This window comes from Gracilinanus agilis, chromosome 2 (genome assembly GCF_016433145.1).
Source record: "Gracilinanus agilis isolate LMUSP501 chromosome 2, AgileGrace, whole genome shotgun sequence".
Taxonomy (NCBI): Eukaryota; Metazoa; Chordata; class Mammalia; order Didelphimorphia; family Didelphidae; genus Gracilinanus; species Gracilinanus agilis.
Window position 1 is genome coordinate 84,093,310 of NC_058131.1, and position 24,581 is coordinate 84,117,890.

At 35.1% G+C, this 24,581-nt stretch overlaps 1 protein-coding gene across 1 annotated transcript in view; it reads right to left on the reverse strand.

Annotated features, from left to right (window-relative positions):
* HNRNPLL (heterogeneous nuclear ribonucleoprotein L like) overlaps window positions 1-24,511 on the reverse strand; it is a 57,467-nt gene extending 32,956 nt beyond the window's left edge. The window contains exons 1-2 of the mRNA XM_044663264.1: window positions 24,332-24,511; window positions 103-221 (exon numbers count right to left, since the gene is read on the reverse strand). Of these exons, the coding sequence (XP_044519199.1) occupies window positions 103-221; window positions 24,332-24,511 (299 nt within the window). The remainder of the gene's footprint in view (window positions 1-102; window positions 222-24,331) is intronic.
* Window positions 24,512-24,581: the final 70 nt, after the last annotated feature.

The following is a 24,581-nucleotide window of genomic DNA, read 5'->3' on the forward strand; positions in this document are numbered from 1 at the left end:
CTGAAAGTTAAGTCACACCCAAACTTATTATCTACTATGTTATGGCACAAAAACATTTCCTAATAATTCAACTAATTTGCAATTATTGTCAGTTGTACATACCATATTGTTCCAAATTTTTCAAGAGCTTCCACGAGGTCTGCTTCCACAACTGATTCACACAGCCCTCGGACATGAACGACAGGAGAAACAGAAACTTTATGGTGACTTCCACCTGACTCCTAACAAAAGAAAAGTAAATTTCTGGTTATATCTTTTAGAGTCTAAATACTATGTTTTTGTATATTTCATTTTGCTATTAAAAATTTAAATCATATTCCCAACTGAAGAATTAGTAAAATTACTTAAGAGAAAATCAAACACCAGGTTTTAAAAATTCCCAAATAATAACATCCTATTCTCCAACTGACAAATGGTCAAAGGATGTGAACAAGCAATTTTCAGATTAAGAGAGCCAAGTCATTAATAATCATATGAAAAAGTGTTCTAAATCCCTATTGATTAGAGAAATACAATTTAAAACAACAATGAGGTACCCCCTCACACCTATTAGCTTGGCCAGTATGAGAGTAAAGGACAATGATAAATGTTGGAAGGGGATGTAGCAAAATTTGGACACGAATTCATTGCTGGAGTTGTGAACTGATCCAACCAATCTGGAGGGCAATTTGGAACTAAGCCCAAAGGGCCATAAAACTGTATATACCCTTTAATCCTGCAATATCACTACGAGGTCTATATTCCAAAGAAATAATAAAAAAGGGGAAAGGACCTACTTCTACAAAAATATTTATAACAACTCTTTTTATAGTGGCAAAGAATTAGAAATTGAGAGATGTCCATCAACTGTGGAATAGCTGAACAAATTGTGGTACACATTGGTCATGGAATATTATCATACTTTAAGAAATGATAAGCAATGATTTCAGAAAAAAAATAGAAAGGTCTGAAGGAACTGCTGCAGAGCAAAATAAACAGAACCAGAAGAACAATGTACACAGAAACAGCAATGTTGTATAATGATCTATGATGACAACTCTCAGCAATGCAATGATGTGGGACAATGCTGAAAGACTTATGTGGAATGCTATCCACCTCCAGAGAAAGAACTTTTGGAGTTGGATGAATGTGGATGTATGAATGTGTTCTTATAACACTGATCAATACAGAAGTATGTTTTGCATAATAATAAAAATACATTTTTTTTCTCCAAAACTGGGGCACTAAAGAGCAAATCATAGAAACAATTACTAATTTCATTGAAGAGAATGACAATGAGGAAACAACATATCAACATTTTTGGGATACAGCAAAAGCAGTATTCAGGGGAAAACTTATATCCCTGAGTGCCCATTAACAAGAAAGAGAAAGAGGGATTAATGAGTTGGGCATGCAACTAAAAAAACTAGAAAAAGAACAAATTAAAAACCCTCAAAGACAAAACTGGAAATCTTAAAAACCAAAAGAGAAATTTAAAAAATTGAAAGTAAAAGAATTATTGAACTAATAAATAAGCCTACGAGCTGGTATTTTGGGGAAAAAAATAAAGTATTGGTTAATCTAATTAAGAAAAAGAAAGAAGAGAACCAAATTAACAGTATCATGAATGAAAAGGGTGACATCATCTCTAATGAAGAGGAAATTAAGGCAATTATTACGAGCTATTTTGCCCAATTATATGACAATAAATATATGACAATAAATTATATGACAATCTAGGTTGGCAATCTAGGTAAAATGGATGAATATTTACAAAAATATAAATTGCCTAGATTAACAGAAGAGGAAATAGAATACTTAAATAATCCCATATCAGAAAAAGAAATTAAACAAGCCATCAAAGAACTCCCTAAGAAAAAAATCACCAGTGGCCAAAAGGATTCACAAGTGAATTCTATCAAACATTTAAAGATCAATTAATCCCGATACACTACTATTTGACAAAATAGGCAAAGAAGGAGTCTTACCAAATTCTTTTTATGATACAAATATGGTACTGATTCCCAAGCTAGGAAGACCAAAAACAGAGAAGGAAAATTATAGACGAATGAAATCCTTAATGAACATAGATGCAAAAATATCAAATAAAATACTAGCCAAAAGGCTACAGCAAGTTATCACAAGGATTACTCACTATGACCAGGTGGGATTTATACCAAGACAGTTTAATATTAGGAAAACCATCCGCATAATAGACCATATGAACAATCAAACTAATAGAAATCACTGATTATCTCAATAGATGCAGAAAAAGCCTTTGACAAAATATAACACCCATTTCTATTGAAAAGAGTAGAAAATATAGGAGTAAAAGGGCCTTTCCTCAAAATAATAAATAATATTTATTTAAAACCATCAGCAAGTGTCATCTGCAATGGGATAAGTTAGATGTCTTCCCAATAAAATCAGGAGTGAAGCAGGGATACCAATTATCACCACTACTATTTAATATTATGCTAGAAATGCTAGCAGTAGCAATTAGAAGAAAAAGAAATTGAGGGGATCGAAGTAGGCAATGAGAAAACTAAACCACTCACCCTTTTGCAGATGGCATGATGGTATACCTAGAGAATCCAAGCAACTAAAAAACTAGGAGAAATAATCCATAACTTTAGCAAAGTTGCAGGGTCCAAAATAAACCCACATAAATCATCAGCATTCCTACATGTTTCCAAAAAAATCCAGCAGCAAGAGTTAGAAAGAGAAACTCCATTGAAAATCACTCTAAACAATATAAAATACCTGGGAATCTACTTGCAAAGACAAATTCAGGAATTATATGAACATAACTACAAAACACTTTTCACACAAATAAAACTAGATCTAAACAATTGGAAAAACGTCAATTGCTCATGGGTAGGACAAGCTAATATAATAAAATGACAATCCTACCTAAATTAATTTCCTTACTCAGTGCTATACCTATCAAACTACCAAAACACTTTTTTATAGAATTGGAAAAAAAAGTATTATAAAGTTCATCTAGAAGAACAAAAGATCAAGAATATCAAGGGAAATAATGAAAACAAAACAAAACAAAACAAAACAAAATACTGTGAAGGATGGGGTCCTTGCATTACCATATCTCAAACTAAGCTAGAAAGCAGTGATCATCAAAACAATATGGTACTGGCTTAGAGATAGAAGGGTGGATCAATGGAATAGATGGAGTAAATGACAGTAGCAAGATAGTGTTCAATAAACCCAAAGATCCCAGCTTTTGGAACAAGAACCCACTATTTGACAAAAACTACTGGGAGAATTGAAAAACAGTATGGGAGAAATTAGGTTTAGATGAACATCTTACAAGATTAACTCAGAATGGGTAAATGACTTAAATATAAAGATGGAAATCATAAACAAATTAGATAAACATAGAATAGTATACTTGTCAGATCTATGGGAAAGGAATTTAAGACCAAGCAGGAGATAAAGAACACTACACAAAATGTAAAATCAATAATTTTGATTACATTAAATTAAAAAGGTTTTATACAAACCAAACTAATGCAACCAAAATTAGAAGGGAAGCAACAAATTGGGGGGGGAGGGGTCATAACAAAAACCTCTGGCAAAGGTCTCATTTCTCAAATTTATAAGGAGTTAAGTCAATTGTACAAAAAATTAAGCCATTCCCCCAACTGACAAATGGTCAAGGGACATGAACTGGCAGTTTTCGGATAAAGAAATCAAAACTATCAATAAGCACATGAAAAAGACCCAGGACAATTCTGAGGGATTTATGGAAAAGAACGCTACCCACATTCAGAGGAAGAACTGCAGGAATGGAAACACAGAAGAAAAGCAACTGCTTGAACACATGGGTTGAGACGGACATGATTGGGGATGTAGTATCGAAACTACCACACCAAAGCAACTATCAACAATTTGGAAATAGGTCTTGATCAATGACATATGTTAAAACCAGTGGAAATGCGCATCGGCTATTGGGGGTGTGAAGTGGGGGTGTGAAGGGNACTTTTCTAAAAAATAAAAATTATTAAATGTTAAAAAAAAAGGGGGGGCAGCTGGGTAGCTCAGTGGATTGAGTCAGGCCTAGAGACAGGAGGTCCTAGGTTCAAATCCAGCCTCAGACACTTCCCAGCTGTGTGACTCTGGGCAAGTCACTTGACCCCCATTGCCCACCCTTACCACTCTTCCACCTAGGAGCCAATACATAGAAGTTAAGGGCCTATAAATAAATAAATAAATAAAAATGAAAATAAAAAGCTAAACTCAAAAAAAAAAAATAAGTACATGAAAAAGAGTTCCAAATCTCTCATAATTAGAGAAATGCAAATCAAAACAATGCTCAGGTACCACCTCACACCTAGCAGATTGGCCAATACAACAGTAAAGGAAAATAATAAATGTTGGAGGGGTTATAGCAAATTTGGGACACTAATGCATTGTTGGTTGAGTTGCAAATTAATCTAGCCATTCTGGAAGGAAATATGTAGTTATGAGCAAAGGGCTTTAAAAGAATGCATGACCTTTGATCCAGCAATACCACTACTAGGTTTGAACCCTAAAGAGATAATAAGGAAAAATACTTATACAAAAATATTCATAGCTGGACTCTTTGTGGTGGCAAAAAAAATGGAAAAAAAAGGGTTGTCCCTCAATTGGGGAAAGGCTAAACAAATTGTGGTATATGATGGTGATGGATAGTGCTATAAGGATTAATGATCTGGAGGATTTCTATATGAATGGGGAGAATCCCAATGAACTGACGCAGAGTGAAATGAACAGAACCAGAAGAACACTGTACACAAAAAAATAAAACATTGTGGAACAATCCAATGTAATGGACTTTGCTACTAGTAGCAATAAAACAAGTCAGGACACTCCTGAAGGACTTATGTGAAAGAATGCTATCCACATTGAGAGAAAGAACTATGGGAGTAGAAATGCAAAAGCAAAACATATGACATCACTTATCACATGTATATATGGGAATGTGATGTGAGGTTTAAGCTTTAAAAAATCACTCTATAGCAAAAATGAATAATATGGAAATAGGTATCAAGTGATAACATTTGTACAACCCAGTGCAATTGCTTGTCAGCTCTAGGAGGTGAGAGGGAAGAGGGCAGGGAAAGAAAATCAATCATGTAAATATGGAAAAATATTTTTAAAATAAAAATGTAGTAAAATAAAATAATATAAAAATTTAAAAATAAATAGTAGGGTCAAAAATTAAAATAATAACATTCTATTTCAACTTGAAAACAAAACAAAATTACTTCAGAATTCAATTCTGACTACAAAGAATTATACAGATACTATTTCAAATAGATATACTGATATAAGGACATTATGATTACAGATACTACATTTTACTATTTATCTCCAAATCTATTTATTTCAAAACCCAAATTCTAAGTAACTTTTAGTACCCAAAATCCCATTTTTGTCCTGGATGGCATTAACTAAATAACACTGTATCATTCAAGATGATGACATACTTTTAGTAGTTTTTCTCCTACAGCAGTAATGGATTTATATCATTGATCAATTATCTAGAAACTAATCTGGTCCTATTACACTCTGGGAATATCTCCTTTAGGTAACAATTTGCAAGACAACTTATATTCTCAAATTTCTATCTTTCCTAATGAGTATTAAATACTCAAATCTGCTAGTCTGTAAAAGAGAATCATGAAATGTTTGAGCAGTATAGCACCCTCATTTTATAGATAAGGAAATTAAGGTCTAGAGGAGAAAGGAAGAAAACAGGAAGGAGTTAAGCATTAACAGCACAAATTATTTGCTTCTGGCTACACAAATTAGTAGGCCCAGGTTCTTACTCTCAGTCCAATGCTCATTCGATCATTGCAATGAAGCCTTTAATTCTTGTTGATTCCTCTATGAAAATAAATGCTTCCCCTAATGGAGATATTATGGATCTATGAATACAAACTGGAATTATTTGTATTTAAATATAAATAAGGAGTCTCAAAAATGCTGAATGTAAAAATTATAGGAACTAGAATTTGAAAAGACCTTAGCTAGTGATGTAATCCAATCAATTATTCTACAGATTAAGAAATTAGACTCAGAGGTTTAAAAAAAAAGGGACTTGATTAACATTACACAGTTGAATTTGATCCCAGGTAATCTTGATTCTAAATCCAGCATTTTTTCCATTTACATACAAACCATGCTGCATCTCATCTATGAGAAATACTTTAAAAACAGATGGCTCTAATGAAATCATGAGAGAGACCCTAAGAAAATATAACACTCAGGAAACAGACATTATCAAATCAGCTTCTACTCCATTACAAGAATCTTCTGCTCTAGCCAGTAACACATTCCTGTCTCCTTTTCGTTGCTCATCCCCTCCCCCTCACTAGAACATCTTTTCTGCTTCACTAAATCCAGGTCTTTCACGAGCCTATCTCACCTCATCTCCTAAATGATACCTGTTCCTAATCACCTCAATTCTCAATGATCCTCCTCTGAACTCATAGAGAACTTAGTCTTTACCACTCATTTGGCCTTAATTTAAAAATCTCAATTTAAAAATCTCAATCAGTATTCATCAAAATAACTTGGTCCTGGTTAAAAAATAGTAAGTCAATGAAACTGAAAAGAACCAGAAGCAAAAGCAGTAAAAGACACACTGACTACATTCCAAACAGTCCTTGTCTTCAAGAAGCTTAAATCCTATCAGGGCAAACAACATGGTATATAAATAAACACAAAATACACACGAAGTAAATACAAAGCATTTTCAGGTAAGTACTAGTTAATGTTATAATAGTTATAATGGAGGGTCACATAGAACATGTTACTTTAGCTGAGATATGAAAGGAACTAAGGATTCTATAAGAGGAGGGGAGGACACACCCGGCCTAGGGGACAATCTGCGCAATAGCAAGGAAATAGGAAATGTAACGTTGCATGGGAGAAATAGCATAGAGACCAGTATTGCCGTTGTAGACTGTGTGAAAATAATGAGGTGGCGGAAAAGCTCAAATTCAGCCTCAGACACCTGTTTCCCTCAGTTTCCTCACTTGTAAAATGAGCTAGAGAAGGAAATGGAAAACTACTTTAGTATCTTTGCCAAGAAAACACTAAATGGAGTCACAAAGAGTTGGACACGACTGAAAAAACTTTACGACAGTGCCTAAAAATATAGGCTAGAACCTGAAAGGTTCTAAATGCTAAAAAGAAATCTAAGAGGCAACAGAGAATTAGTAGACCTCCAAGCTCCAGCAAAGAAATGACAGAGGCCAGTTGTCATGTTTAGGAATGTCAATCACTTTAGTAACTGTGTGGAGAATGTACTAGAGAGGGGAGAAAGTAGAGAAGGTCAATTCAAAGATTATTATAATAAACCAGGAAATTGTGAATAACCTGAATTAGAGTAGTGTTCAGGGAAAGAAGGGAATGGATTCAAGAATCAATGTGGAGGGGGGCAGCTGGGTGGCTCAGTGGATTGAGAGCCAGGCCTAGAGATGGGAGGTCCTAGGTTCAAATCTGGCTTTAGACACTTCCTAGCTGTGTGACTCTGGGCAAGTCACTTAACTCCCCATTGCCTAGCCCTTACCACTCTTCTGCCTTGGATTGGCTCCAAGACAGAAGATAAGAGTTTAAAAAAAAAAAAAAAGAGTCAGTGTGGAAATAGAATTAACAAGACTTGGTCTCACTTTTTATTATTGATAAAAGCTGATATCTAAAATAACATGTTTGGTGTGTATATATATATGAATACACATAGATATACACTGATACAAATATAAGACCAACAATTCCTTCCCTAGTGGATAAGTAGTAGTAAGAAGATATGAAAAAAATTTCAAAACTATCAATGACTATATTAAAATGGCTACAAATCACTAATAAAAATGAAAATTAAAACAACTCTTTAGGTTTCAGCTCATACCCAACAAACTGGCAAACAAGAGTAAAGATAAATAATCAATGTGAAAGGCGATGTAGAAATCAAGAACACTAATTAGAAAGACACAAACAACTAATACTGGTAAAATTGTGAATTGGTTCAACTGTTTTAGTCAAAAATATCAAGAGAATCAATTGAAAAAAATGTGAAGGAAGATAGCCTAGGAGTACCAGATATCAAACTGTATTTGCAAAGCAATAATCATCAAAACAATCTGGTACTGGCTAAGAAATAAAGAGATGAATCAGTAGAATAGATTAAGTACAAAACCTAGTAATAATGACCATAGTAATTCAGTGTTTGATAAATCAAAAGATACAGTACTTGAAACAAAAATTCACTGTTTGACAGAAACTGTTGAGAAAACTTGAATATGGTTATAAGGCAGAGACTGGAAATAGACCAACATCTCACCCTGTATACCAGTGGTTCCCAAATTTTTTTTGGCCTACTGTCCCCTTTCCAGAAAAAATATTACTTAGCCCCCTGGAAATTATTTTTTTTTTAAATTTTAATAGCAATTAATAGGAAAGATAAATGCACTCTTAGCCATCACCATTCCCTGTATGGCTGCAGTACCCACCAGGGGGCAGTGGTGCCCACTTTGGGAATCACTGCTGTATACCAAGATACAGTCAACATAGGTACATGGTCTAAACATAAATATAAACAAATTAGAACAAGAATAGTCTACCTATCAGATCTATAGATAAGGGAAGAATTTATGACTAAACAAGAGATAGAGAGCATTATATGATGTAAAATACACACTTTTGATTATATTAAACTAAAAATATTTTGTACAAAGAAAACCAATACGACCATAATTAGAAGGAAGGCAAAAAGCTGGGAAAAAATGTTTGCAGTAAATATCTCTGATAAAGGAATTATTTATCAAATAAAGAGAAAGAACTGAGTCAAATTTATAAAAATAAAAGTCATTCTCCAATTGATAAATGATCAAAGGATATGAACAGGCAGTTTTCAAATGAAGAAATCAAAATCATATATAGTCTTATGAAAAAATGCTCTAGGGGGAAGCTGGGTAGCTCAGTGGATTGAGAGTCAGGCCTAGAGACAGGAGGTCCTAGGTTCAAATCTGGCCTCAGACATTTCCCTGATGTGTAACCCTGGGCAAGTCACACTTTTGCCTTGGAACCAATACACAGTATTGATTCCAAGACGGAAGGTAAGGGTTTTTTTTTTTTTGTTGTTGTTGTTATTGTTGTTTTTTTATTGCTCTAAATCATTATTGGTTTAAGAAATACAAGTTAAAACAGCTCTGAAGTACCACCTCACACTTATCAGATTGGCTAATATAACAAAAAAGAAAAATGATAAATGTTGGAGGAGAGGAGGAAAATTGGGACACTAATATACTGTTGGTAAAGCTGCAATCTGACCGAACCGTTCTACAGAGAAATTTGGAGCTATGCTCAAAGGACTCTAAAATTATGCATACCCTTTGACCCATCAATATCATTATTAGATCTATATCCCAAAGAGAAAGGGATGGGCCTACTTGTTAAAAAATATTTATTACAGCTCTTTTTGTGGTAACAAAGTATTGGAAATTGAGGTGTTCTCAATTGGAGAATGGCTAAAAAAATTGCAGTATATGATCTATTGTGCTATAAGAAATTATAAGCAGGATAATTTCAGAAAAATATGGAAAGGCTTTCATGACCTGATGCAAAGTGAATTGAGCAGAACCATAAGAACATTGTACACAGTGACAGCAATATTTCTTGATGAACAACTGGGCATGACCTAGTTATTCTCAGCAATGTAGTGATACAAAAACAATCCCAAAGATTCATATGAAAAATGCCATCTGCCCTCAGAAAAATAACTGATGGCGTCTGAATACAGACAAACATAATGCATTATTTCATTTTCTTTCTTTTTTTTCTCATTTAAGATCTCTTTCACAAAATGACTAATAGGGAAAAATGTTTTACATAATTATACATGTAAAATCTATATCGGACTGCTTACCATCTCAAGAAGGGGGGGAGGAGCAGGAGGAAAGGTAAGAAAAGAGAATTTGCAACTCAAAACTTTAAAAAATTAATGTTAAAAAAATTTTACATGTAATAGGGGAAAAAATAAAATACTATTTAAAAGAAAATAAAAGAAAAATGCCAGAGATAAGAGTGCCTTATTTATTTAACTGTCAGGAGGCCAATATACTGGATCAAAGAGTACATGTTGGAGGGGTAGAATGTAAGAAGACTATAAATGTAGGAAGGGGCTAAGTTATGAAAGGCTGTGAACACCAAACCAAAGCATTTTGTTTTTGCTCCTGAAGGCCACAGGAAGCCACTGGGGGAATGGGGGTGGGGTGATTGACATAATCCAAAGGGCCTTTTAGGAAAATCACTTTAGTGGCTGAATGAAGAATGGGCGGAGGGGATAAGCTCATAGCACCTAGAACTACCGGCAGGCTTTTGCAATAATTCAGGAGTGAGGTGATGAGGACCTGCACTTCTGTGGAGCCAGCATCAGAGAAGAGAAAGGGGCATATCCAAGAAATGTTGCAAAGTAAAATTGGTAGGCCTCAGCAACAGGTTGGATATGAGAAACAAGAGACAGTGGGGAAACCAGGATGACTCTAGATTGTGAACCTAAGGGGACTGGGAGGATGATACTGCCCTCTACAGTACTAGTAGATGGGCAAACTAAGGGGAAAGATAATGAGTTCTGTTTGGGACATACTGAGTTTAAGATGTCTACTGGTTGTGAAGTTTAGGAAATCTCAAAGATAGCTGGGCATAAGATGGAAGGTCAGCAGAGTTTGAGGCAGAAAAGGTAGATCTGAGAATCATCAGCAAAGATATAATAATTAAATCTATAGGAGCTGATGAAATCACTAAGTAAAGTAGTAAAGAAGAAGACAAGACACAATACAGCACAAAACCCTGAGGGACACCTAGAGTTAGAGGCCATGACCTAGAGAAGGATCCAGCAAAGGAGAAAGAAGAATGGTCAGACAAATAGGAGGAGAATCAGGATAATATGATGTTCCAAAAACCCAGAGGGAAGAAATTATCAAGGATGAAAGAATGATCTATTGTGTCAAAGGCTGCAAGGAGATCAAGGAAAACGTCTACTGAAAAAAGGCCAATGAATTTGGCAACTAAGAGATCATTAGTAACTTTGGAAAGAGCAGTTTTGGTGGAAGGATAGGTAGGATGTCTGGTTTTTTTTAAAGAGGGGGATAACCCCTATTCTTTTTTTTTTTTTTAACCCTTGTACTTTGGTGTATTGTCTCATAGGTGGAAGATTGGTAAGGGTGGGCAATGGGGGTCAAGTGACTTGCCCAGGGTCACACAGCTGGGAAGTGGCTGAGGCCGGGTTTGAACCTAGGATCTCCTGTCTCTAGGCCTGACTCTCACTCCACTGAGCTACCCAGCTGCCCCCAGGATGTCTGGTTTTAAGGGATTAAGAGGAGAGAAATTGAAATCATCTATTATAAAAATGACCTTTTCCAGAAGTTTAGCTACAAAAGGCAGAAGAAATATAGACTGAGGGCAGCCGGGGTTGCTCAGTGGATTGAGAGACAGACCTAGAGATGGGAAGACACTTCCTAGCTCTGTAACCCTGGGCAAGTCACTTAATCCCCATTGCCTAGCCCTTACTGCTTTTCTGGCTTAGAACCAATATCCAGTAGTGATTCTTAGACAGAAGATAAGAGCTTAAAAAAGAAGAAAGAAGGGAGGAAGGGAAGAAGAGGAGGAAGAGGAAGAGGAGGAGAAAAATAGACTGATTTTCATCAGGGATGGGAAGATAAAGTGAAGATTTTTTTCAGAATAAGGGAGATGTTAGCATGTTTGTCAGTAGGAGGAAATGAACTAATAGAGGGAAAGATTGAAAATAAGTGAAAGAGTGGAGAAATACTCAGTTGTAAGAGACTGACATGAAATGGTATCACTTGTACAAGTTTAGGTTAAACCTTGGTAAAGAGTAAAGGAGCAACAGATCAATTAATAACAATGAAATCTAAGAAGAAACTACCCTAGTGTCTTTTTCCAGCCCAGATCAACACAAGGAGATGGTTAGAAACCTGTGGGCACCAGCAGGAAAATCAACACAGAAGCCTCATAGGCCATGCATCAGGCCTAGGCACAAAACTGTGACCAGTTCTAGATTGCAGTTTGAGGTCACTGAAGGGCTTTCTAGTCCATGGAATGGAAACCTGCCCACTGGGGTTAGCTAGAAGCAAGGGCCATGAAAAAGGAAAAGGCCTAAAGTTAGAGGCTGAGGCAGACAGCTCTCTAATGAAGCTCACACCAGGAGCAAGATGGCATGTATGTTCAGATTCAAAATGGGAACAAAAGCCTACAAAGTTCAGACCAGAAGAGCATTTCTAATATAGAGATTTAGTGCAATACCAAACTAGAAAGCTGTCATAAGACTAGAGAAAAGACTTCTATTTTACAAGAATTGCTGAGTAAAACAATCTAGCAATTAGGTGTAGAGTCTATACAGTAGACTAATATCTTCCAGCACATACCTCAACAAATTCCAAATGGATTTATGACCTAATTGAAAAGGTCACATTATTAAAAAATTAGTACATGTCAACAATGTAAAAAGGAATGAAAACAAAGTGAATGTTCATCAACTAGGTAATGACTAAAAAAAAATCACAGTATATACAGATAATAAAATATTATTGAACTTTAAAAAAAAACAACAGATATAAAGAATTGGGAAGAGGAGTGCACTGATAAGAGGTAAAATAAACAGAACTAAGAGAATAATTCACAAGATGACCATAATGTTATAAAAGAAAAATAATACTAAAAGACTTCAGAACTTTTTTACTAACATAGGGAGGCATCATTAATTCAGAAGGCTGGTTGTGAAGATCAACACTTACCCTTGATGGTATTTTGGGTATTTTAAATGAGGACAACGGTTCATTTATTTTTAACATAAGCTAATGTGCTGATTTATTTGTTACAACGGATAACTCAAATAAGAGGTGAGTCTGAGGGAAATAACAATAGTTTGTTTTTCTTAAAGAACATGAATAAAAATGAAATGATGGCAACAGAAAAAGAACACTTAAAATTTAACTATTATTAGTCACAGAATCTAAGAGCTAGACAGACCTAAGAGATCATCTAGTAGTCTAATCCATACCTGTTCAAAAAATCTTTCTACAACACTCCAAACAATTCAACCAGTCTATGCTTCCCTGTATAAGTCATTATTTTTTTTGGATAGCTTTTATAGAAAGTTGTTTCTTTTTTCTTCTTAAGGCAAGAATAATTGACATTTACAACTTTCAACCACTGCTTCTAGTTCTACACTAGGAACAAGCAGAGCAAGTTTAATTCTTCTCCCAAGAGACTTTGAGGAAATCTACAAGTCCTCTCTAAGTCTTCTCTTCTCCCAGTTAATCATATCCAAGTTCCTTCAACTGGTCCTCATGTAGTATATATCTGTCCTTTCTCCATCCTGGTCCTTTCTTCCATATACCTTCCAACTTGCCTACACATATCTGAAAATATAGTACCCATGGCACTTGGTCATTTTCACCCAATATAGCACATTCCCGATATTCTTCCTTTTCTTAGAATTTGTTGCACTTATCTTATTTCCCCACTCAAGTGTAAGCTCCCTATGAGTTTTGTTCTAAGCTGTCTCCCCACACTCAGTACACACTAGATACACGGTGAAAACTAAATAAATGTTTTTTGATTGAGTATTCTACCCCCCCCCCAAAGCTACTAGTGTTTAAGAAAAAAAAAACATACTTTTTTTGATGGTCCCTAACTTTGTCTGGGGAAGATGCAGAATATTGTCTTAGGTTTCTTCCCAGGCATATGGAAGAACTATACATCCCTTAAATCATTTCTCTTCTATAGAAAATCCTTCCTGGAGTCAGTAAACTAGTCCCTGTCAGTTATTTATTCTTTTCTGATTTGAAGTATAAGTCTCTTCTACAACAATTTTTAGGTTCTTTTGGTCTTCCTGTAATGAGAAGCCATATAATTCTTGAAGCCATATAATTCTGAACCTCTCTGAACTTCGATTTTCTCACTATAAAACTGGATTGGGGGTGGACTTGGGGACCTCTAAAGTCTCTTTCAGGGCATCTAGCTGGCACAGTGGCTAGAGTACCAGGTGGGAAATCAGGAAGATCTGAGTTCAAATTAAGATTTAGATACTCAGTAGCTGTGTAATCCTGGGCAAATCATTTAACTGTTTTCCTTAATTTTCTCATCTGTAAAGCAACCTGGAAAAGAAAATGGCAAACTGCTCCAGTTTCTTTGACAACAAAACCACAAATGGGATCCTGAAAATCTGAACAGGAATGAACAACAAGTCTCTTCCAATTCTAAATCTATAATCCCATGATCTACTAACCTTTCAACTGAACAAGATTCAATTTAGTATAATTCATTCTCTATGTAATTAAGAGATTCAATAGGGTCTATTGCCAAATGAAGAGAATAGAAAGATCCAGAATTAAATTACATCAAATTTTAACAGAAGCAAATGCTTCAAATCCTTAAAAAAAAAAAAACAGCCAAGGCTACTACTCTATAAAATGTTAAAGTATACAAGGAAACTAAGTTCTTTCTAAATAATAATTCTGACAAGAGTTTCTTCTTGGATTTTTAAAAACTATTTACAACGATTAATAGCTCCCATAATTAAAAAAGTAAAGTTACTTGTTACAAAACTTTAAATCATACCTGTCCTTTCTCACTGCAACTTATTTAAGCCTTAGTATACTAAGTAGAAACTGAATGTATAAATGAGAACTTATACATAGAAACATTAATAAGATACTCCACTATAATTACAATGAATTCTACATGTTTGTAACCAAATTTAAAGGACCAAACATTTTACAAATACAGAGCTTCATGAGGCAAAGCAAGGAGCGCATCATGACTCCAACTTTAGCATGCTACGTTTTTTGGCACAACGCTGTAACATGTTGTCAAGAATGGGTTATGGGTAAGAAGTATAAAAGATATATTCAGGAAATGTATGTGAAATGATTGCAACATGATGTGAAGGATTTTTATGGGAGAATATAGGCAAGAATCATACAGGATAAATTTGTCTATGTGTATATTATACATCCATCCATATATATTATAAACATAGATACATGTGAGAACATATGTATAAGTATATATGTATATATATATACACATACTCATATAAATATATATACACATATATACACACCCTTTTGTATATTACACATACATAATATAGGAATAGAAAAGAGGGAATGAAGAATAGAAAGAGGCAGATGAAAGATTTGCCTCTTTCTATTCTTCATTCCCTTTTCTATTCCTATAATACACATGAACACCCCTGTATATGTGTAAATACACATATAGAGAGGGAAAATTGATTTTTATTTTAAACCCTTACCTTCTGTCTTGAAGTCAATACTGTGTATTGGCTCCAAGGCAGAAGAGTGGTAAGGGCTAGGCAATGGGAGTTAAGTGATTTGCCCAGGGTCACACGGCTAGGAAGTGTCTGAGGCCAAATTTAAATCCAGGACCTCCCATCTCTGGGCCTGGCTCTCAATCCACTGAGCCACCCAGCTGCCCCCTAAAATTAAATTTTTTTGAGAAAGTTGTTTGACAATGTCTGAAGTTTATTTCTAATACTATTATATGTTTTTAAAAATATTTTCCACATATTGACAACAAAAACTAATAAACAATTTTGTTTAACCTGTTACATAAGAAGTCCCCAAATTTTCCTTAATTTGCTTAAACAGAGAAGTCAATTCAAATTAGTTATCCAATATTCTTAAACAGTCAGATAAAACAAAGTTCATATCATCATCATTTGTCCTTAAAAGAATAAAATCATTTTTAAAAATAAGGACAGAGGGAAAAATAGAACTCACCCTACAGTTTACATTTTAAATATAAATAATAAGTTTTACTCTGAAATAATTTGAAAATGGGGCAGCTAAGTGATACAGTGGATAGAGCACTGGGCCTGAAGTCAGGAAAACTCATTGTCCTAAGTTCAAATCTGGCCTCAGACACTAGCTGTGTGATCCTAGGCAAGTCACTTAATCCTGTTTACCTTCGTTTCCTCAACTATAAAATGAGCTGGAGAAAGAAGTGGCAAACCACTCCAGTATCTCTGCCAAGGATATCCCAAATGGGGTCACAAAGAGTTGAACATGACTGAAAATAAAATTGAAAATGATAAACTGATGGTAGAATTTTAGAAAATCAATCCATTTTATCCTATTACTTGACCAAGTCATACTTTAATATTAAAAAAATTTTAATGACACCAATCCTATAACTTCTAACATTGCAAAGGAAATAAAATTTTAGATCAAAATAAATCCTCTCACAAAGAAATGGATTCCAGAACCAATCAAATGTCTCTTCTTGTTTCATAGAATAAGCTGGGCCTCTGATTATTCCATTAAAACTAGATTTCTAGAAAAGGGAAAGTTGACAATATATGTAAGCTGGGAAAATTAGAGCTGAGAGTTAAATAATAGAAATGCCTCTTTCAGTTAGATCCATGATCCATTAAGTCAGTTTTTTCTGACATTAATAAATAAGGATGCTTTTTGTATGACAGAATGGCTATCCTCTCTAATATCGGCTTGAGAAGTTTCAGAGGTAACAGCTCCAAATATCAGATCTTCCTTTAATAACACACAGTGAATCTATTCTTCCTCAATTTCTCTCAACTTGAGAGTATTTTTCACTTGTAACAATCTTATTTAAGTATGAAATTCCAGAAGCTTACCACTTGCTGTATAAAACTTCCTCTACTGTTTCTTCAAGAGAAGTTACTCCTACCGTACCTATTAAAATCCATACACACTGTGTCATTCAGTGTAATTCTTCTGTGTCCTCCATAGGGAAATCTAGGAATCTTATTAGATATACTCCCTATATATCTTTTATGTCACATAACACACAACGTCCCTAGCAATATGCTACAGCACTATGGTGTAGTAAATAGTGTGTTCAATGTGAAGTCAGGAAGGCATGGATCTCATATCTCTGAGCCTATCGATAGGCAAGTCAACCAGTCTGAGCTTCAATTCCTCATTTGTCAAAATGGGTATAAAAATACCTATAGTACCTAATTCACAGGATTATCCTGAGGCTCAAATGTGATATAATCCTAAATCACTAAGTAAATATCAGCTATTATTATTATAACTTATGCCTATCATCATCTCTCCATTGCCCTTTGGGTCACCAATAGTTTTGATTTTTCAAATATTGTGAATGTTCCAAGACTCACAGCCACAAAATATCACCAAAAGAATACTGATATTTGAAAAATGGGTTACTCCTGGGAGGATTTATATGACCTGCAGCAGAAGAAACTGAACAGAACCAGAACACTGTACACATTAATAGCAATACTGCATGATGATCAACTGTCAATGACTTAGCTATTCTAAGCAACACAATATTCCAAGACAATTCCAAAGAACTTATGATGAAAAATGCCATCTACTTCCAAAGAAAAAAACTGATTGAGTCTGAATGCGAACCAAAGCATACTCTTAAAATTTTTTTTTGGTTTGTTTTCTTTCACTACATGACTAATATATATTACCAAGCTGCACATGATAATCTACATCAAACTGCTTGACTTCTCAGGGAGAGAGAAGGGAGGAAGAAAGAGAATTTAGAATTCAAAAATTTTTAAATACAAATGTTAAAAATTATTAATGGAAATTGTTAATTGGAAAAATAAAAAAATTTCCCTTTAACAATGAAGTATATCTGAGGCCCTTGAAACAGAAGGAAACCACTAACACATACAAAAAAGAAAAAGGTTATTACTATGTTAGAAAGCAGATTAGGATCATTGAAATTACTGCCTTATTCCCAACATAAATCTAACCCACTATCTTTTTTATATTTAATTCTATGTCTAACTCTTTGTTGATCTGCAATGCCTATTTGAGATAGGTACACTAACAAATTAATCCAAATGGGCTGCCCATACAATTTCATATATCATGGTCTGGACTCCATCTATTTGTTTTCCTATGTGGACTTTGGGCAATCATGGATCTAAGGAAACTTTACTTTTCTGGCACTTGATAAAATCAGCAAAATATCATCCACAAAAAGGAATAGGTTTTCTAAGCAAGACTAATTTGCAATAAGTCTTTTGAATGCTTCAGTGAAATAATGAAACATGTTACCCACTTCCTGACAGAGAAGAAATGGATTCAAGGTAAAGAATAAGATAAAAATTTTAACATGTTCAATGTGCAAATTTGTTTTGCTTGACTATGCATATTTATTTGTTACAGAGGTTTTGTTTTCCCTTTTTCTCCCCTGGGGGAGGGGAGTGAGAAAGAAACATGTTTGTTAAATAGGGGAGAGGACAGGAAATAAAATAAATGCTTTCTAAGGGATGGGATGAAATACAAATTGCTTTCCAAGTTTTTTGAAGAATGCTTAGTAGTTATGGAGAAAAAAAATGTGGAGGGAATAGTGGTAATAACATAGCAATGGAGAGAATCACTGGTAATATAACAAAGACCTCAAATTTGGGGAGGAGAAGTTTAAACCTTTACTTTCTGTCTTAGTAACAGCTCTTAAGACAAAAAGGCAAGAGCTAGGCAAATAAGATTAAGTGCATTGCCCAAGGTCACATGTTAACCCAGGTTCTCCCAACTCAAGTCCTGGCACTCTGTCCAACTTTGCTACCCATGACCACAGGTTCCAGGATCAGTTTTGGCCCAAGTTTCTTCACTCTTCCTTTTCAACACTCCACTCTCCCAAAGCCTACCTCAATTATGAATATTAGTCTTTTTACCCTCTGGTCTCTGTCCTCAATCCACTCAGCTGCTAAAGGCTAACCAGCTACAGCAATATGGAATATGAACTCAAATTCCAATCTAACGAATGATTGCTACCATAATATAGAAGAGAGTATATTCTATTCTTTGTCTCTTCTAAGTATAAAAAGAAACTTGAAAAACCCTGCTATATCATCATTTGGTCCATCACTATTAATGACATTTTCTCTATGAAATACTTCACCTTAAACTGTTTTTTCTAGTCCCTATGAACAAAGTTAGATAGAGTAAGGGTATATTTGCTTGTTTCTTTAAGTGTTCTAAATTTAATGAATATCAGAAAAAAAAGAACATTTCCATATAAAAAAGAACATTCCAATAAAACAGAAAAAGATGATTTGCATGTGGAAATGGGAATATCTTAGCATAGTTTTTCTTTTTTTTTTTTTTTAAGTATGTAGGTTCAACATGTTATTTCAAAGCCATCCTACTTATTTGATTTCTTCTGAATTTCCTTCGGTTCTCCTATATACATTTTTTTAAATGCTTCAAAGACATTTTCTTTCTTTTCTTATTTTTGGAGAGGTAACCCTATTGCTAGCTTTCCTCCTACCTTTAAATAAAAGAAAAACACAATCTTTATAATTTATAAGCATTATCAGGCAAAACAAATCCATACTTTTTTATTAATCTTATATTTATCAAACTGAATGAAGTATTCTTAGTAGAGATTTAAAAGCCACTCAAAATTTTATTCTGCCTGCTGTTTTTAAAGAGCAGTATAGCTGATCTACGACAAAATAGATGGCTTCACACAAAGCCTCAATTTCTTGGCCAAGGTCTTATATTTGATATCAAATAGTACAAAAACCAAAAAGAAAAGAAAAAAATAGGGTATTTAATGAATATTTATTATTTTCTTCATAAAAAGCATTAAACAATCTGTAATAATGGCTGTATCTTAAATTTCAAAACTATATAACCTATCATCTCTTATCTGTTTTATCATCAGTCAATAATGCAGTTCAGCCATAGAAGATAGTGCCAATTCAGTCTTGAGGCTGCCAATACTGCCAACCAGATGAGGCTGTGCTGACAAAGAATACTCCTCAGACCCCCAGAATATAGTTAAAGGGTTGCTGTGGCTTTGTACTTCTTCAGTAAGATCTGGACTAATAAAATGAATCCTACTAAAATCTCTATTCCACACCCATCCAGTTGTTTTGGGGTGCTTTGCCAACTATCTCAGCAATCAGTAAATGTCTATGTCAACCTAGGCTATGCAAATGTACCAGAAACTCTTCACCAAAGCAGTGACGTACTCCTTGAAGTGTATCCCCATATTTGAAAATTATGAATCTCTACATCTTGCCAGTTCTCTTTTAAGTATATGTTTACACATTTACATATATATGCATGCATGCATGTTTGTATACATACTTGCATGCATATAAATAACTGAAAAAGAAAAAAGTTTTTACATTAAGCTTATGATAACACTAAAAAACTATTAATTATGTTGATTCTCTGGCTTACTGTCTGATACTGGAGAAAGAGAAAAATTATTCTCTAAATCTTCTCTCTGATACCAAGTGAAAAACCTTCAAATCTCTTCCAGGAAACCCTGTTAACCCATTTAGGATGCTCAAGTGATTTGTTACAGTGAAGCATTAACATGCTGTTACTGAGACTGCTTTCGTACAAGTGTTATTCATTCTCCTAGTTATTTTGCAATCACAATTTGGGAAACAGTCTGTAACTCCCTGGATTCAGGGATCAGTGAGCATCTAAATGGTCAGTCATCATCCATCTTTTTCACTTTACCTTCAGCTTCGGATATGCTCTTCATGCCCACAAGATATAAGGGAAGAGAAGGGGACAGCCAGTAGGGCTTTCACTCACCCAATATCTGGCCCATGAAGACCTGCTATGTTTTCCTTCCTTTGAGCCTTTTCTGAGGTTCCCAAGGTCCATCAGTAAACCACATTGTGATCCCAATTTGAATCCCTGGCATTGGGAAACAAAAACTATGACAACATGGTGCCCTTTCTCGTTCTCCTCTCTGTTTTCTTCCCTTGAAAGCCAAAATGTTCCTTTGACTCAACACTGGGGGCTAGTTCCTAAATTCAAAGTAAATGTAAAACTTCCTTAAGATGTTAAGAATTAAAATCATATTTCTATCTTAAGTAGTTTACTATAAATCTGAATTTAAAAATTTTAAATCAAATTTGGGTTTAAGCTTTTTTTGCCCCAGAACAGAATCTTGCAGCAAAGATTATAACTCTATCCTACTCCTTCAACATAAACTTTTGCAACAATAGCCAATAGCAGTCAAGTGAAAGTAAACAATCCAGCAATCTTTGACACTTGAGAATAGATGCCAAAAGATACATCACAAATTTGAAACATACCTTATATCTCATGCAACTATCATTAATCCCACATATACTACAATTGTCCTTACATGTTACATATTACAACCATACTTTAAACCCTCCCCACCATACACAATAATCAATTCACCATTAATATTTACTAAATGGACCATTTTGCATAAATATATAAAAATATAAAAATCCACTAAATTCTCCTCAAGTGGGCATTGTATTTTTGTTTCATAAGTATCAGTGAACTAAGAAACACAAAATCCTACCCTACTTTCTAAATTTTTAAACTTGTAAAATTCAAAGGAAACTATAATTAACAATAATGGCATTTTCATGTATATTTAAAGGCCTTACAAAAAAAATTTCTCCTTTATACTGAATATTTGTGTCACACATACTTCCTTTAAGCTGAAACTATCTAGGCAATGAAGCAATAGCTTTAAAAAAAAAAAACAAGAGGAAATTCAGATAGTAGTAATTGATTTTTATTGCATACTCTCCCCAGCTTTAATTTCATTCTGATATTTTCTGAAATCTGGGGAGAATATCCTAAAGATCAAGATAGGGGGAAAGGGTCTACTTGTATAAAAATGTTTATAGCAACTTTTTTGTGGTGACAAAGAATTGGACACTGAAGGGATGTCCTTCAATTAGGGAATGGTTGAACAAGTTGTGATATATGATTATAATGGAATACTACTGTGCCATAAGAAATGATAAAAAAGGACAATCAACAAAAAAACCTGTTAAGATGAAGCCATGCAAAGTGAAGTGAGCAGAATCAGGAGAACACTGTACACAATAAAAGCAATAAAGTACAATGATCAATCTGAATGACAACTATCTACCAGCAACACAAGGATCCAAGACAACTCCAAGGGTCTCATGATGAAAAAAGCAATCTACCATCTTAGAAGAACTGAATGAGTTTGAATGGCAGCTGAAGCATGCCATACTTCACTTTATTTCTCTCAATAATTTTTCACTAATGTGATATGTCTTTTTTCACAACATGATAAACATGAAAATATGTATTGTATGATAAAACACGTACATCTTATATCATATTATCTGCCTTCTCAGGAAAGAGGGAGGGAAAGGACAGAGAAAATATTGATCAGATTTCAAAAAAATGATTGTTGAAATTGTTTCCACATATAATCTGGAAAAATATAAGAAATTTCTGGGGGGTAAATATAGTACTAAGAAAAAACATTAATTCTCATGTGTTTAATTGAATATGGTGTTGACACAACTGCTTTAGAAACAGAATGTCTACCTGCCCACAAAAATAGTCAGTTTTCCCTCTCCTTAAAAAAATATATCAAAAACATACAGTCAGTAAAATAAAAAGTTAAATTAACACTTAGACTCACCCTTTGCTACTTTATATACAGAGATGAGTGGCTATTTAAAATAATAAAATAGATTCCCTTTCTTTTCTAGCAGTTTCTAGAATTTTTTAACTACAAGAAAAGTTCACTTCAGTTATCTTCTTTGCCAAGGCATCTCCAAAAAAATTCCATTCTGCTACAGCATAATCTAAGTAAAACTTTTACTAAAAGGCACACTGGTAATCTAATATATTTAAATAACTAACTATAAGATTATGAAAACAAAGAACACTACAGAGACAAAAGAGTTGTCTTTAAGTTGAAACATTTTCAAATATAAATTTCCTCTCGTGCTTTCTTATACTCATATTTGAATTTAACTTGGAAAATTACAGCACAAAATACAAGTTTTGTTTTAACTGGGCACAGAACCATCTTTTCTGGCACTGAAAGGTTTGTGGGGGCGGGATAATAGTTAAATCAGTAATGCCTTTAACTGATAAATGTTAATGTACCTTATTGGTGAACTACAGAACTGGAGGAGATGTTGTGGTCTAGTCTATCAACTGAAATGTTTTCCAAACAAAAATCCTAATAATTTTAAAAGATTTTCAATTTCGTATTGTAAATACAGCATACAAGGAACTTTATGGCTGTGTGTCCGACATGTTAGTCTAGGGCTAACTGATACAAAATTTTTTAAACTGCTGAATGTTTTCAAAGTAAATAATATAGTAAGACAAAAATGGCAAAAGGCAATGAAATAATGAGGTGGAGCTGGTTCCTTTATTAAATAGATATCATTCTTACACATCTGTCAAAATACTATGAAGTTATAAACAAAAATTTGCCTCAAAAGCATTTTCTAATTCTTCTAATAACTGACATTTGCTTTTTGCCAAAGAGAAAAAAATGGAATCTAGCATAAAGGCCACTTTCTATAGGAACCCCTCATCATTGCCCACCAAATCAAACTCAGCTTCTTCGATGGTGCAAAAATTTGGAACTAGCCAAACAAACTCGGATGACCGAGACTCCTTTCACTTTAAGGTAAGGACGCACTTTAAAAAAAACGAGCCTTCACCAGCACCAGTTATTGCTGCTTATCCTTAGGCTCAAAAACCTTTAACAAACCCCAAACAGTGGGCGGCTCTACCTGGCAATAATAATAGCTGTAGCAATGGATGCTAGTAACTAATGCCTTTGAGTCTCCTTGCACTTGAAGGATGTACTTAAAAAAACCAGAACCAGTCATTACTGTTAGCCTTATTCTCTAAAATCTTTAACAAACCCCAAACAGTGGGCGGCTTTACTAGGCAATAATAAACTGAGGGAAGGGATGCTAGCTCTTCATGCAAGAAAATAAGAACCTCTCAGCAAAAGTGGAGGAGCGAGTACCAGCCCAAGATCTTCCACTTAGATACGGGCCTCAGCTAAAGACCAAAGCAATTAGGCCAACGGGCACTCAATAACAAAAACAAAATGCAAACCATTTTTTTTCCAACCTCAGCCAAGGCTGACAATATGCAAACATCCCCCACCCTGGAAATGAATCCCGTGGGTAAATGAGTATTAGGGAGTCAAGCGTCTTCCTTTTTGTTAAGCCAAAGAGATCTGGAGGGGCTTAACAAAGGCTTCACCCCCTCAATCTCACCCATTCCCCAACTGGGTTGCACAAAAAATAAATAAATTTAGGCAATGAAATCCATATCCCAAAGCCAGAAAGCCTGGGCCAGTGGGGGGGTTGAGGGAAATAGACACCCATCCTTGCTCAAGGCGGAGCTCCCGCCCGCTGCAGAGAGGAGCTCCCTGAGGGCTTGGGGGTAAGGGACTCAGTTTTGGGGGTCGGGGGAGGGAGGGAAAGCCAAATGGGTGGGTTGGGGTAGCCGCGCTTTGTTACCGGCTGAGAGTAGCTTCGGCCGCCTCCCTCGCCCCCGCCCCGGGACGCTGACTCCCGGCGGCTCTCGCCCTCCTCCGCCGAGTAGTCGATCTCGCCCTCCTCCGTCTTGAGGCGCTTGGCCTGGCTCTCGTACTCTCGCTCCTCGTAGGGCTCGCCAGGAGACGAGGACGAGGAGGACATGGCGGCGGCCGGCCGGCCAGCCAAGCGGGCGCAGCGGTGGGACGAGGGGCCCGGCTGGGCCGGGCTGGGC